General features: G+C 51.9%; 2 protein-coding genes across 3 annotated transcripts; one reads left to right on the forward strand and one right to left on the reverse strand.

The window, feature by feature from the left end:
* Positions 1-22: 22 nt before the first annotated feature.
* On the reverse strand, positions 23-7,722 carry PPT1 (palmitoyl-protein thioesterase 1). 2 transcript variants are annotated; one of them, XM_062509225.1, is made up of 10 exons: positions 7,704-7,722; positions 5,000-5,089; positions 3,607-3,716; positions 2,745-2,872; positions 2,412-2,482; positions 1,671-1,773; positions 1,503-1,593; positions 1,296-1,394; positions 1,031-1,102; positions 23-708 (listed from the first exon to the last, which is right to left on the reverse strand). In XM_062509225.1, the coding sequence occupies exons 3-10, from the start codon at positions 3,688-3,690 to the stop codon at positions 586-588; spliced, it is 771 nt and encodes a 256-aa protein (XP_062365209.1). In that variant the 5' UTR covers positions 3,691-3,716; positions 5,000-5,089; positions 7,704-7,722; the 3' UTR covers positions 23-585. The 2 variants fall into 2 exon arrangements, with proteins under 2 accessions (XP_062365209.1, XP_062365208.1); XM_062509224.1 differs by lacking the exons at positions 5,000-5,089; positions 7,704-7,722 and adding an exon at positions 3,964-4,063.
* On the forward strand, positions 7,698-10,688 carry RPL11 (ribosomal protein L11). Its single transcript, XM_062509227.1, has 6 exons — positions 7,698-7,727; positions 8,103-8,253; positions 8,589-8,695; positions 9,055-9,186; positions 9,565-9,675; positions 10,612-10,688. Exons 1-6 carry the CDS (start codon positions 7,722-7,724, stop codon positions 10,639-10,641), a joined length of 537 nt encoding a protein of 178 aa, XP_062365211.1. The 5' UTR covers positions 7,698-7,721; the 3' UTR covers positions 10,642-10,688.
* Positions 10,689-14,270: the final 3,582 nt, after the last annotated feature.

The following is a 14,270-nucleotide window of genomic DNA, read 5'->3' on the forward strand; positions in this document are numbered from 1 at the left end:
GTCAGTAGTTGTCCAAGCTTTTTTTTTTTTTTTTTTTAGTTGGTTAGATGGAAAGTTCTTTATTGATTTCAGTTGTACAAAAGAGCATAAACCAAGCCATTAGTTGAAAACTTTTCAAGCTGTTAATACTGCTACATTCCAAACCCTCTTCTTTTTTTCCCCAGAAACCCCTAAATTTGGCCTTTTCACCCCCATTTTTAAAGATGGGCTGCAACACAATTCCCCTGCATAGAGCCATGAGTCTTGTTGATTCCTGCACTTGTGAGTTAATACTGCCAGAGTCTCCTGCAGGAACAGGGGATGGAGAATAAACCTCTGGCACAACTTTGCCCTCACCCAGGGACCAGCTCAGCCACAGCTCTGAGAACTGAGATGGGTTTACCAGGCCCTGTGCAGGCTGGAGTGTGTCAGAGTCAGATCAAGGCTCTGCCCAGATGGGAGTGGAATTACATCCTGGCAAACCCTGCTGAGCTAAACCCCCCCTTGTTCCCCAAATCCCTGCAGGTTTGGATGCACTGAGTGCTGTTGCACAGTGGCTGGTGATAGTTACAGTGAAAAACCCTGCCCAGTGCTCCCAGAGGAGCTTCACTGCAGGAAGGGGAGGATGCTGCTGTCAAACCACTCTTCTGAGAAGTGCAGGTGATCTCCCTTCACCCCCAGGAACACCAACTTCCCTGCTTTGTCCATCTCCTGCAGCCCCAGGCGATCCTGCAGGGAGAAGGGGGAGATTCCACCTCTGCTCTTCTCCTCGTGGAGGGGGAAAAGGGATTTCAGGGGACTCCAGCAGCAAGGCTTTGAACAGGAGCAGAGCTCATGAAACACTGAAGGGGGATCCTGAGCCAGGCAGGAACCACCAGTGTCATTCCCTGAGTTTCACTAGTGCCAGGAGTGGCTGGAGGGAAATGTCTCCCCAAACAAACAGCTCCTGGCAGAGGAGGGCAATGCCCCAGAAGTGACAAGAGCAGAGCTGTGGGGCCCTAGGGACAGTAGAGAGGGGACACAGCAGAAGCCCCCAACACCCAGAACTCACCTCTTTGTACAACGAGGTCTCCTGCAGTGGGATGGTCTCCTTGGCTTGGCCACTTTTGTAAAACCCAAACCACTGCATAAAAATGGATTAAAAATGACTGAACAGCTGCTGAAGGGCTTCCAAGAACCAAGCAGGCTCCCAGCAGGAGGCAGGGCAGTGTCAGGCCTGTGTTTGTGCCCAGCCTGCCCCTCTGCAACCTCCAGTTCTGCCACCAAAGGACAAACCAGAGACAAGGAAGCCCCAAAACCTGCCCTGCCTTCCTCACCTCAGAGATCGGCGGGTCCACCATGGTATCATTGAGGAATTTCACCATCACAAACTTTTTCAGAGCCATCAGGTTTTTCTTATAAGTCTCATTGATGCCCTGGATGGAACAGGAGAACAAATCCAAGCCACTGGAGAGCCCAGAGACAGGGAAACTGCCTGCTCTTCAACCTGAACCTTCACAGGCTCTCCTGCTCACTGTCCTTACCCTCTCCTGATTGATGTCAGCTAGAAAAATGCTGTTTTTCCTGTAGTCCTCTTCCTTCAGAGGGTCGTGCCAATACTCTGCTTGCACCAAGCTGGAGAGGGGAGGAACCAAGGCTCAGCCTGGAATGCCAGAGCTGCTCCCGTGGCCTGGCCTGGGGGATGTACTCACTGCTCCTGCACAGCCTTTGTGTAGGCTCCCAGATCCAGGGTTTTTCGGATCCAGTCGCAGAGGTGGGAGCTCTCCCCGGGACAGCGTGGGAAGCCGTACACCCCTGGGCCAGGGACACAGCTCAGTCAGCCAAACTGATCCCTTCATCCCTCCTGCTGCACAAGAACCACCTCTTGCAGAGCAGGAGCAAAAGTTACCCAGGCAACCAGGCAGCTTTTAGCCCTGTAAGCACCTCAGGCAGCCCTCCTGCCCCAGGAGCTGTGGCAGAGATAAGGGATGGGGAGTGCTGGGTGCTCCCTACAAATCTTCCCTCTCCACTACAAGAGTGTGGAATTCTCAGGGGAGAGTATTTGAAATTCATTGCCAGCCCCTCTTAACTCCACATTTCCTTAATTCCATTTCACACCTCCCTTTCCTTGGGGCTTTGGCCTTCCAGATGCTGATTGTAAAATACCCTCGTGACAGAGAAAGTTCAGTTTCCCAAATCTGTAAGAATTTCCCACAAAATAACTCATGCCAAGTGCTCCCAAGGTGTGTAAGAATTCCAGGCAGTGAAGCCAGCTACTGCCAGAGGTCCCTTTCTACTGCCAGTTAAGCAAGAGCAAGATAATGAAATCATCAAACACTAATTGGGCCAAAGAGATCACCCGATCCAGACAAGAACAAAACAACGATTTAACCCATAAGTGATCAGAGTTTAGGAAAGAGCCCAGGAGCTGCGACAGCTGCAGGGAACACTACCTTGGTGCTGTCCCCCGATGGAGATCAGGTTGAGCATGGGTGGAGAAGGGCACCTCTGGGCCACAGCCCTCCTGTGGGGAAAGAGCAAGGAGCTGAGCAAAGCATGCCCAGGCCACAGGTTCTGCGTGGGCTTGGCCACTTGTGTCACATTTGCCAAGGGATTTAACCCTACGTGGAAGAGCAAGGCTGCAGGAAAACACAACCTGCCCTCTTTAGAGCACTTCTGCCTTTAGGAATTTAGCAATTCGTGTCTGCTGAGCACTTCTGAAGGGTCTTAAATGAGGATTTGAAGCACCAGGAGTCCCTGGAGCTGGGACAGGAGCGCAGACTTACAGGAATTGGCCTCCCTGGGAGAAGCCCATGGCGTTGTAGCCTCCCTGGAGGTGAGGGTCCGTGGCCAGCTGGCTGCACACCTCCCTCACCTGATCGTTGACATTCATGAAGAAGCTGTTCTCCACATCCTGAGGGATCAGATTAGGACAGATCATTTGTACCTTTGCTGTGGCTGGTGTTGTTTTAAGCTCTGCAAACAGATCACTGACCTTTGTGGCTTAGAAAGAGAACCTGAGCTTTCACAGGCACAGAAGTGAAATTTCAGTTCTGAGACATCCCTTTACCACATCCTGCTCTGTCTCATATGGGACAGTGACATTTCCCCAAACTTCTTCATAACTTGAATCACTTCAGATTTTGTTTATATATATATATATATATAAATTAAAAATCAGAGTTCTCCAGAACCCAGAAAACCACTTGCACATTGTCCTGAGAAATTATTTAAAGCAATTCCACAGGACTACAAAAAAACGTCAAAACCCATGAAGGTGCAGAAGTGTGTAATTTATTACACTGAAACAAATAAATGTTTGCAAATCAAGAAGCATGGCCAGGGATAAAGCTCTGCCTCAGCACAACATCCATCCCACGTATTACCTGCAGTGGTTAGAGTGTGCTAATCAGTGGATTTGCATATTAATCCAATTTAGGTCAGGGATTTGTTTTCCTCCAGTGCTTTTCTGCAGGTATTAGCTGGACTTTATCGGGTTCTACCTGCCAAAGCTGTTTACCTCAATGAGGAGAGAAAATTAGCAGGGAAAGCACAGCAGGAATCCTTGTGGAATCCTGTTAAAACCAAGGACTGCGCTAATTTAAGTCCCACCCCTGCACGCAGTCATCCGAGTGACATCCGGCTTACCTGGATCATGTTGCTCCCAATCTTGAGCGACAGGACGTAAATCCCTGGTATTTTTTTCTCCACCAGTTTTTGGATGTAGCCCATGCTCACCGGATTGCAGCAGCTGTCTCCTGCCAGAAGAAACACCGGGATGCACCATCACGGCCCCGGCCCTCACCTGACCTCACCTCACCTTCACAAAAACACCACGAGCCCCACTGCCACGGGACCGGGAGCTACCGACCGAGGAGGGTCAGAACCTCCCGGCCCTCGCAGAGACCGGCGGTCCGGAGGAGGGGGACACCGGAGCGAGCGCCCCTCGGTCCTGCTCGGCCCCCAGCCAAGCCCCGCGGGCGCTGGCAGAGGGTCCCGGCTCACCCATGCCGTGCCAGATCACCAGGGGCGTGGCGGCGGCCGCGGGGCCCAGGCACAGCCCCAGCAGCGCCAGCACCGGCACCGCCGCTCTGAGCGCCGCCATCTTGACCTGTCACATGACCCGCCGCCGGCAAGGGGAGGGGCGGAGCGAGAGGGCGGAACCAATAGGGGCGTGGTTTGTGTGTAGGGCGTGGCCTGGTGGCGGGGGCGTGGCCCCGGGCCTCCCACTAGTCCGCAGGTTCGAGCCCCGCCGCTCCCGATCCCACTCAGAAATCCCAAATCCTGCGGGACCTCACGGCTGCGTCCCGCTCCCCGCCCCGGGACACGCAGCCAGGAAATCCACGAGGCCGCTGCCTGCGTGTTGTCCACGTGGCGCTGCATCCTCCCTGCCCTGCCGTGCATTGGGCATGGGCTGGGGCACATCCTGCATGGGCTGCTTGGCTGAGTTCCTCCTGCAGAGGCGGGTGCTTGGCACAGCAGCCGTCAGGAAGTTCTTCTCAGCACCGAGTAAGGACAAGCCTTCTTCTGCCACCCAGCCTTTCCAACACACTTGTGAGGCCTGGTGTAAAGCACTTCCCATTTCCTCCCAAGGGAAGCTGCTCCCAGCCCAGGTTGTGCCGTGCCTTGGCAGCAGTTCCACAGTCATTGTGGTCCTACTCACACTGGCCTTGACAATAATCAGCATGCCAGGGGCAGGCATCGATATCAACCACATGGTTATTGAACAGCTGTGCTCACCCTGGCTCTGCATCCTTCCCTTTCCCAGTCCCACAAGGCCTCTGCAACTTCTGCTCTCCTCTTTTTCTTCTGCAGCTGCTGGCATTGGAAATTGAGGGGTGAAATAAAGGCTTAAGATTCTCCCCCTCCACTCATGCAGGCACGATCCTAACGTTGCTCAGCACTCCAGGCAGTATTCCTGTAGTGAGGGAAGGGACAGGAAGCACCCACTCCTCTCCCTCCTTGTGACAGTTTCCTCCCTGCCTGGCTCAGGAAATCTTTGCTCTCTCCCTCCCCAGATCCTGCTGGGAATCACAAATACCTTTGGCATAGTGGCAGGGATTATTGCTCCCGCTGCAGCTGGAGTTCTCATCAGCCAGGTAACTTGGGGCCAGAAATCAACAGCACATCCCTGGATAAAAAACAAACCTGCTCTCAGTAATGGATTCCTTTCTTTGCACTGAATTAAAAATGACACCAAGCCCACCCCTCTCCCAAAGAAAATGTGTTGTAGCACCTGGCAAATTGGAGCTCTGGACTATTTCGGGGACAGAGATGACTCAAAGCAGGAAGAGCTCCACATGGGACCCATCTGGATGTATTTGGAGATGGGGAGAGGATCAAGGGAGTGGGTGAGTGGGAAGCTTTGTGCCAGGCAGGAAAAGTGTTCTGAATTCAGCAGAGAAATGCCAAAGTAGGAAATGTCTCTCCAGCAAGATGGGGTCTGGCAATTCTTCCCTAGGAGGGTGGGCAGGCCCTGGCACAGGGTGCCCAGAGCAGCTGTGGCTGCCCCTGGATTCCTGGCAGTGCCCAAGGCCAGCTTGGACACTGGGGCTGGAGCAACCTGGGACAGTGGAAGGTGTCCCTGCCATGGCCTGGATGATCCCTTCTAACCCAAACCACTCCACGATTCTCTGATTCTCTGTCTGGAGTTGAGCAAAGCTCTTCTGCTGCTGGCAGGAGTCAGGAGCAGAGGATGGGATGAGTTGATGCCATCAAGTGGCAGCAGTGGGGTGGTCACTACATGGAGATAAAGGGAAGGGTGACACCACTGAGCTCTGTTCTTGTCCCTCAGGATCCCCAGAGTGGCTGGGGCAGCTCCTTCTCCCTCTCTGCAGCCCTCAGCGTCTTTGCCTGGTCTTGGACACAGCCTTTGGAAGTGGCACCACCCAGGATTGGGCAAAGGAGAGCTCTGCTGTGGAGAGAGAGCCACGGGCTTGGGAGGGGGCACAGGGGGGTGGGCAGCACCTTCAGCCACCTCTGTCCAGTTCCTGGTCCCAACCTGCTCACCTTGGCCCCGTGCTGGCTGCAGTGCCCCGAGCCCCTGGGGAGGAAGGAGCCCTGCAGCATGGACAGATCCCAAACGGGATCCATGGATTGCTGAAGCTGGAAGCCAGCCCAACCTGCAGCTATTTCCAGCAACGCTTGTTCTGGGATGAAGTAAATCCACAATGAAACAGCAACGTTACTTTTTAACTAGAGGCTTTTCACACTCTCTGCACAGAGACTCCTGAGGCTTTTTTCTTTCCTTAATGAGACAAGCTGATTATTCATTTATCCTTCATCCCTGCTTAGAAGCAACTGGGGCAAAAAATAATTGATGGCATTACAGAGCTTGGGCTGGCAGCCCTGAGCACGGCTCTGGGGAGGCAGGGGATAAACACGGAAAGAAAGCCTTGAGCTGGTGCCATCCTTACTGAGTGTGAGCCTCATTGAAGCCATTTTCTGCTCAGGATGTGGCCACTGAAGAGAAGTTTGGACTCCAAAGTAGTGTCAGTTTGGGCTGCCCCCTTCCCAGAGAAACTGGGAAGTTCTGCTCCCCACTGAGTGCAGCAGGGAGTGAATTGGCTGCCATCCTCCCAAATGGTACAAAAAGAGGATCCAGATCCCAGACAGAGTTCTTGAAACCCTTTCCTCAAAGAGTGCAGTGAAACTGGACTGTGTTCCCAGGTCTGGTTCAAGGAGTTTGGGGCTGTGAGAGGCTTTGATAACTACACTCACTGAGAGTAGCTCCAGCATCTGGTGCAGCATCTCCCACCAAAGCTGCTGCTGGGGATTTTAGTTTGGGTGAGAACAGCCAATGAATTATTATTATTATTAATCATAAGGATTTTGATACAGTACAATTTGTAATCCCTTTTAACTGCTTTTTCATATAGTATAATCTGTCAGCTTTTGTATGTACCGTATAGCTTATGTAAATAGCAATGTGATAAATGTATTATAGCTTAGGCCTTTGCATAATATTAAAATAGGGACTATGTAATATTAAATGCTTTTGTTTTTGTAACTAACTGACAACAGTGAAATAGTTAATGTTGATCAAAAGTAGTTGTAAAAGTGGCTAGAACGTTTGTATGATAACATTAGAAAGAACCAGAAAAATAATACTGAGAGCACAAAAAACAATCTACCACTGACCTTCAGTTATCAATAACTGTCAAACCACAAAGCAGGGGGCTTTGTGAGGAAATAAAATACAAGACTCTCCAAATCACATCTGTATTGTGGCACATACTCCTAAGAAGATGAGGTCAAGGGTCGAACTAAGACAAAGAATTCTCAGAGCACTTAAACTCAAAGGAATGTTTGAATGAGAGGATCTATAAGAAGAGCTGTTAATGGTGTGCTTTCGTTAGATTACCATAGCACCTCAGCGCTGGAAACTGTCCCTTTTATCCCTTATTAAACTTTTAAAAATTTTAAAGAGTGAGCTTTGTTTCTCACATAAGGATAGTCAATCCCAGTATAGAAACTGGGGCAAATCTGGGGTCTGGCATCAACCAGAGGGTGGTGAACAACTTCACTGCGCATCACACGTTTGGATTGTTTTTTCCTCTCTCTGTTAACTGCCGTTACTATTAATACTTACCGTTATTAGCGACTTTGTTTTCAATTATGAGCATTAATTAACGGAGGGAGCCACGACAGACCCGCGGTTGTCACGGCAACCCCGTCCTCCGCCCGCCAGGGGGCGCCGCCGCGCCGCGCCCTCCCATAACCCCCCGCGGCCGCGCCCAGCCCACCTCTTCCCCGCCTCCATCATGGCGGTGAGTGCTGGAGCCGTGGGCCGGGTCTGGGCCGGGCCGTCTCCATCCGCCGCCATCCGCGTTCCGCGGGGCTCTCTGTGCGGGCGGGAGCGGGGAAGATCGGCGGGAGAGGCGCGGGAGCGGGATGGGCGCGGAGAAGCCGGTGGGGGCGCTCCGAGGGAGCGGCTGCCATGACAGGCCGCGGCCTGCCCGATGGCGGCGGTGCTCGAGAAGAGGCCGCGGCGCCGGGGTTCGGGCCCGGCGGGGAGCGGCGCGCGGTGTCCGCCTGTGGAAGCTTTTCTCCGGACCCCTGGCGAACCGTCCTGGGGCTGCCGGGGTGAGCGGCGGGCCGCGGCCCGGGCACCCCCGGTTACCCCCGGTGTGGTCTCTCCGCAGCAAGACCAAGGTGAGAAGGAGAACCCGATGCGGGAGCTGCGGATTCGCAAACTCTGCCTCAACATCTGCGTCGGGGAGAGCGGGGATCGGCTCACCCGTGCCGCCAAAGTGCTGGAGCAACTCACGGGACAGACCCCCGTCTTCTCCAAAGGTGAGGGGCTGCGGAGGAGCCTTGCTTGTTTTCTTGGTTGTTTTCCTTCCTTTACCAGCGCGGTTCCCAGGAAGAGGCTCCTTGGCAGAGCCGGTGTCGGGAGAGCTGGTGGAGAACTGAGGGGCTTCAATATTCAGGGACTCGTGCACGTTTGTGTCATTTCAGTTGTGTCTCCGAACTCGGGCTGCTGCTCTGCCAACATCCCTTAAGACGGAGTGTGGGGCTGCCTCGGTTCTTTTTAATTCCCTTGAATTTAAAGGGTGTTGAGAAGTTCTGAATCTCCCGGGTGGGAATTCTCTGGCTGTCCTCTTAAATGTGACTGTTGCTGCCTACAGCCCGATACACGGTGAGATCCTTTGGGATCAGGAGAAATGAGAAAATCGCTGTTCACTGCACGGTTCGTGGGGCCAAAGCAGAGGAGATTCTGGAGAAGGGGTTGAAGGTGAGGATTTTGGGCTGGATCTTTGGTTTGTGAAAGAGTAGAACTTTTCTATTCTGACTGAAGGTAGGGGGTGTGTGCTCTGAAGTGTTGCACCTGATCTAGGTACAGATCAGATCCACGGGATGAAGTGTTCACACTGTTTGTTTGGGTGCTGTTTCATTCTTATTTAAGAACTAACTGGTGCAGGAGCTTATTTCTGTCTTTGCTGTTGGGATTCTGGAGCAAGCTGGGGACGTAAAATTTTTGGGGTAAAGACTCAATAGTTTGTGAGCAAGTTGAGGGTCTAGTAGGAATGGGCAGGAGCTTTAATTCTTTTTCCAGTCAGGAACAAAATAGTGACAAAAAAATCAACATTTCAGGTGCGAGAATACGAGTTGAGAAAAAACAACTTCTCAGACACCGGGAACTTCGGCTTTGGCATCCAGGAACACATTGATCTGGGCATTAAATATGATCCCAGTATTGGTATCTACGGCCTGGATTTCTATGTGGTGAGTATTCCCTGTTTCCTGGGCTTGAGGGAAATCTCCAGAAGGAGCCTAGAACAAGTGCTGCCTCCCATGAACTTGCTGCCAAGTGCCAGAAGATAGACTTGGATTTTGTTGACATTTTTCTAATCTGAGATTCCCAGAGCTGCCATAAAATCCCTGATTTATGATAAATCTCACAAAGCCTCTTCAGAAACAAGTCCTGTTTCTCTGACAGCACCTCCTGGGATAACACTGAAACAGCAGGGCAGGGTTTGGGGAAGGAGAAAGCAGCAAGGCACCACAGATGAGGAAATTTCAGGCTTGTCTCCTAGAAAATTGTTTAGTTGAAGAAAACAGGCAGTGCCAGAATAAAGCAGTGCTGTTGTCCTCGTCCTGCAGGTGCTGGGCAGGCCAGGCTTCAGCATTGCTGACAAGAAACGCAGGACTGGCAACATCGGGGCCAAGCACAGGATTGGGAAGGAGGAAGCCATGCGCTGGTTCCAGCAAAAGGTACAGTCCATCTTTATTTTTGTATCCCAAGAGTTTCCTAACACAGAACAGTAAAATGCCTCATGGAAAGGCTGGAGCAAATGACTGGGCAGGTCTGGATGAGTGGTTAAATCACAGATTTTTACTCTCAGAGCAGTAGAAGTTGCTGCTACTAAATACAAACATTTGGGCACGAGTGTGTTTGTGCTTTTTTGGGTGTGCTTAATTGAAAGAGCAGCCCTTGGCAGGGGGGCTGAGAGGAATTATCAGCTCGTGTTTAAATGGCTCCCGTTTCTTTTGGAGTTTTTGGAGGAGCTGCATGTTCATGGATCGTGAGTGAGGAGGCAGGGTTAGGATTTGTTGGTCTGATACAGCTCCAGGCTTGGCTTGCCACACTTGGAGGATGAGGAGATCCACAAATAAAACAAATTCTTGGGCTTGTCTGTCCATATAATGACTAATAGGAGCTGCTGAAAGATGGGTTGGGATTAGGGTTAGGGTGAAAGCTCAGAGCTGGGGACTGCTGATAGTTTCTTGGGGTTCTTTTTGATAGAAAGTGTGGACAGTCTGCCTGGACCTACACAGGTCTTACCCTGTGCAGGGAGGCCTCCAGCCTGATCTTGCTGAGAATTCCAGTTTACCCCATCCTGCCTGGTTGTGCTTAATGTGGCACAGTTACCTTCAGGGCCCAGGTTTTGGGGCTGGTCAGACCAGTCTGTGGAGGCTGTGGCTGCTTGTTTCAGGGGGCTGCTGAGCAGATCTTTGTGCTTATCTGAGCACAGCCCCCCCTCGGACATTCCAGCACAGCACAAAGGCAGTTGGCTGCAGGAAAACTGGTATTCCATGTCTGTGTTGGTTTGGAATGACTGTGGTGACTCAGTTTTTCTGCACAGCAGCACTGCACTTTTACCTGATGGTGACTTCTCACTTGGTTCTTTTTTCTTTTTCCCCTCACAGTATGATGGCATCATCCTTCCTGGTAAATGAGCAGTTCCTGTTATCAAAAAAAGTAAACACATTTTTATAACCCCTAACTTGTGTTGTGAGTTTTGTGGGGAAGCTGGTGGGAGTGAGGGCTCTTCTCCACTATTATGGTTTGGCTTTATTCTTTTTTTTTTCTCCTTTGTTTTCCCATCCATGCTACAATCCAGTGCTGCAGGGTGGGAAGAAAAGCTCTTCTGTCCTGCTTCTGTGTCTGCATTCTCTACCTAGGCTACGAGGTGGAGGCAGCTCAGGGAGCAATTTCCTAGCTCCCAAGGTTTGCAGTGACCCCAAAATTCAGCGTGCCTCCTTATCCAGCTGTCCCACACTCCTGAGCTTGGTGTCCTTCCCTTGCTGGTGGCAGAAGTCATGTGGAATTCAGCTGTTTGTGCTGGCTGGTGCCGAGGCCACAGAGCTGGACCTGGAGCCCAGGGATGGTGGGAGTGGAGACACACACGATGGCCTCTTCATCCTCAGCCCACTCGGTGTCAGGGTTGTTGCACTGCACACGTTTCTCATACCTCATTCCAGCCTCCCTCCAGGCACAGGCACCTCTCCAGCACAGCCAGCCCGGTGGGCAGAGGTGCCCTGTCACGGGGCTGTAGCGCTGCAAGACGGCCAGCTGGCTGCCCCCATGGCGTAGGCTCGGTCAGCCGCGGTGGTGCCAGCCCCGGGGCGTGCCCAGCCCGGGCCGCTCCCTCCAGCTGTCCCCGGCGGGCTGTGGAGCACAGGCCGTGGATGACGGTGGAGGCGTGGTGCTGTGCTAGCTGGTGGTGCTGGGCATGTAACACTTCACAGCGGCCAGCGGGCCTTGGGCGTTGTGCCTTCCCACAGTGTAGAGGAGCCCGTGGCAGGAGCTCAGGCTGAAGTGGGACCTCCTGTGCTCCGTGCTGGCCAGGTGCAACCAGGTGTTGAAGGTTGTACCTGGGGGAGGAAGGGCAGAGCAGTCTGTCCAGGACAAGCAGCAGAGCAGTGAGGAGAAGAGGGAGCTGCCAGACACATCTGCCTTTGGAGGAGGCAACTCATGCTCTGGCTGTGCCTCTGTGTCTTCTCCAGGAGCGAGAAAGCACCTGGACAGGCAGTGCAGGTGGAGACTGGTGCTGCACAGCACAATCCTATCTGTGACCGCTGCTGCTCTCACCCTGTGGACAGCCCAGTATTGCCCCTGCTCCTGCCTTGGAAATGCTGACTGCTGATCTGAGGTGTCCCAGAGCACTGTCACTGTCCCCTCTGCTGAGCCTTGGCAGGTAGAAGAGGACCCAGGGACAGAATAAGGCACCAGTTCGGTGTGCCCACGAGATGGCAGAGGGAAGGCGGTGTCCCCAGAGCGACGCTGCAGGGACTGAAGTCCAGCCTGGGAAAGGTGGATCAGCTACAGGCCAGAAACAGAAAGCAGTGCCAGTGACTCCCTGAAACCTCACTCAGAGCAAGAGGATCCCAAAGATGTTTCCCAGCCGAGGGGTGGTGATCAGGTGGCGAAGGGCTGGCCTCAAGAAGTGCCAAGGATGTTGCCTGTGCAATCTCAGGTGACAGAGCCACTGAAAAGTTCAGGTTTAGGTGGTTGCCATGGTTACTCCTCCTTTTGAAAAATAATTCCTTGGCAGTCCGGTGGCAGTTTATAGGGATTTAGGAAACAAACCATATTTAAATGATGAAGAGAGAAAGGGAAGACAAGAAAATCTGAAGGGCAACAGGAATCCTCGAGATGGTAAATCAAGCACAGCAGCTTTTGAAGGTTCTCCAATCTCCTCTGAACCTCCAGTCCAAAACTCAGCAGTGACCTCACCTCCTGTGAGGGAGCTGGGAGCAGCCAATAGATGAGGGAACAAATCTGGCCTGAAATAGCTGTTACTGCTCTGTCTCACATGTCTGGGGCTGTTTATTGCACTTGGCCACAAAGATCAGGTTTCTTGGAACTGAGTAATCAGCTCCTATTTAGCACCAGAGGGAAGGGGGGAGTTCGAAGACTCTAACAAAAACAGGGAGAAGGGAAAAGTTTGGGAAAAGTCTCTCTCAGGAAAGAAAAAGTCTCTCTCAGCTGGGCTGGAGTGGGAAAGTGGCAGTGCCAGCATGGCCAAGCTCAGTGTGCCAGAGGGAGCGGGGAGGACTCAGAAGCCACAGGGATTCAGGAGCAAAGTCCCAGGCACTTGAGCCATTTCTGGAATTGTGGTGTTTCGTGGGGCTACCTCAATTTACACCACTGAGAGCTCATTTATCACGGTGTCTCATCCTGGAGTGGGTCCTGAAACTGGGACCCAAATGCTGCTCTCTCCCTGTGTTTGGATGTGAAATGGTTTCTAACACCAGCTCAGGACTGGGAGAAGGACCTGGGATTTGCCCTTTCAGAGCAACAACACTTGGATGTTTCATTTTATCCAGGCTATCCACTCATCAGAAAAACTTCCAGTTGCAGCTTTTTGGCTGGATTTGAAATGAAGATACAGGTTAAATATCAGAATTTCCCAGGAAAATAAACCTTTTTTTCCCAGGTCTTCTCTCCAGATCACTCAGACCTTCCTCTCCTTGAAATACAGCACTGCCAGAGCCTACTTGCTGCTAAGAGGGAAATTGTTCTGGGATAAAACAAATCTTCCAACTGCAGGACACTTCATACAAGTACAGGGGAAGTTTTGGATTGATGACCCTGGGATCCTGCCTGTCCCCTCTGAGCACCTTTGACAGACTCCCAACTTGAAGCACATTTGAGTTATTCCAAAGTCTGGCTGTGTGAAAGCACAGCAACCTTTATTACCGGCACTTAATTTAAAATAGGACATTATTGCTGCTCCTGACTGAAATGCCACTGCAGTGACCTGAAAGGGATATTTTTCATACAGATTAATCCTGGCTGCTGGATTAATCTAGGGAGCTGCAGTGATTTGAAGAGATTTCAAAAGGCCCAGACAGAATGGAGGGTAGACAGGAAGGGAAGCTTTTTTTCTGGCTGTCTAAATTTCTCTTAAAGGACAATCATTGTCCTCACATTCTTTCAGTGCTGCTAATCTCAGCCCTGATTACTGAGCCGACAGCAGAGCAGGGTAACACTGCCTTCAGAAAGTTTTGTCAGGCTTATTTTCTTTAATACCTAACCAGACAGAATCCCTCTCTTTTTTCCTGCTGGTGAGTTCAATCAGAGGCTGAGTCACAACCAGTCTGAAAAAATACCTGGGCACTACAGCTCCAGGAACTCTTTTGCTGCTAATAATTCCTACAGCCCCATTTTAGAAAGCAACAAAGGCTTTTTTCCCCATTTTCCATTATTCAGCAGTTCCTGGCCCCACACAAGGTCTCTGCTGATCCTGCCAGGTGTGTCCTGGCTCTCCATGACTCACCCACAGGCTGGGGCTGCTCTTACCTTGCTCTCAGACAGGTTTGTCCAGGGGGAAGCTGTGCCCAGCACCAGGATTTTCAGGTTGAGGCACAGAGACCCTCAACTTTCCCCATACAACATCCTCCTCCCTCCTCTCCAGTCCAGCTGACTGCTCTTATCACTTCTACAATTACAACAGGTTTTTGGGGTGGTGTGAGGTCAGCCAACCTTGCCAAGACCCAGGGGCACGGAAAGGGCTGGACTCGGGTCCAGATTCTGACCTGGAATGGGTTGGACTCAGGTCCAGACTCAGCTGAGACACAGC

Source organism: Cinclus cinclus, chromosome 26 (assembly GCF_963662255.1).
Source record: "Cinclus cinclus chromosome 26, bCinCin1.1, whole genome shotgun sequence".
NCBI classification, from domain to species: Eukaryota; Metazoa; Chordata; class Aves; order Passeriformes; family Cinclidae; genus Cinclus; species Cinclus cinclus.

Coding starts and splice junctions, on each gene's coding strand:
- RPL11 (XM_062509227.1), top strand. Junction 8,696..9,054: donor TTCTGGAGAAGGGGTTGAAG/GTGAGGATTTTG, acceptor TCAACATTTCAG/GTGCGAGAATACGAGTTGAG. Junction 9,187..9,564: donor ACGGCCTGGATTTCTATGTG/GTGAGTATTCCC, acceptor CTCGTCCTGCAG/GTGCTGGGCAGGCCAGGCTT.
- PPT1 (XM_062509224.1), bottom strand. CDS start 4,063: ATGGCGGCGCTCAGAGCGGCGGTGCCGGTGCTGGCGCTGCTGGGGCTG. Junction 2,483..2,744: donor TCCCAGGGAGGCCAATTCCT/GTAAGTCTGCGC, acceptor CTTTCCCCACAG/GAGGGCTGTGGCCCAGAGGT. Junction 1,103..1,295: donor TGGACCCGCCGATCTCTGAG/GTGAGGAAGGCA, acceptor ATTTTTATGCAG/TGGTTTGGGTTTTACAAAAG.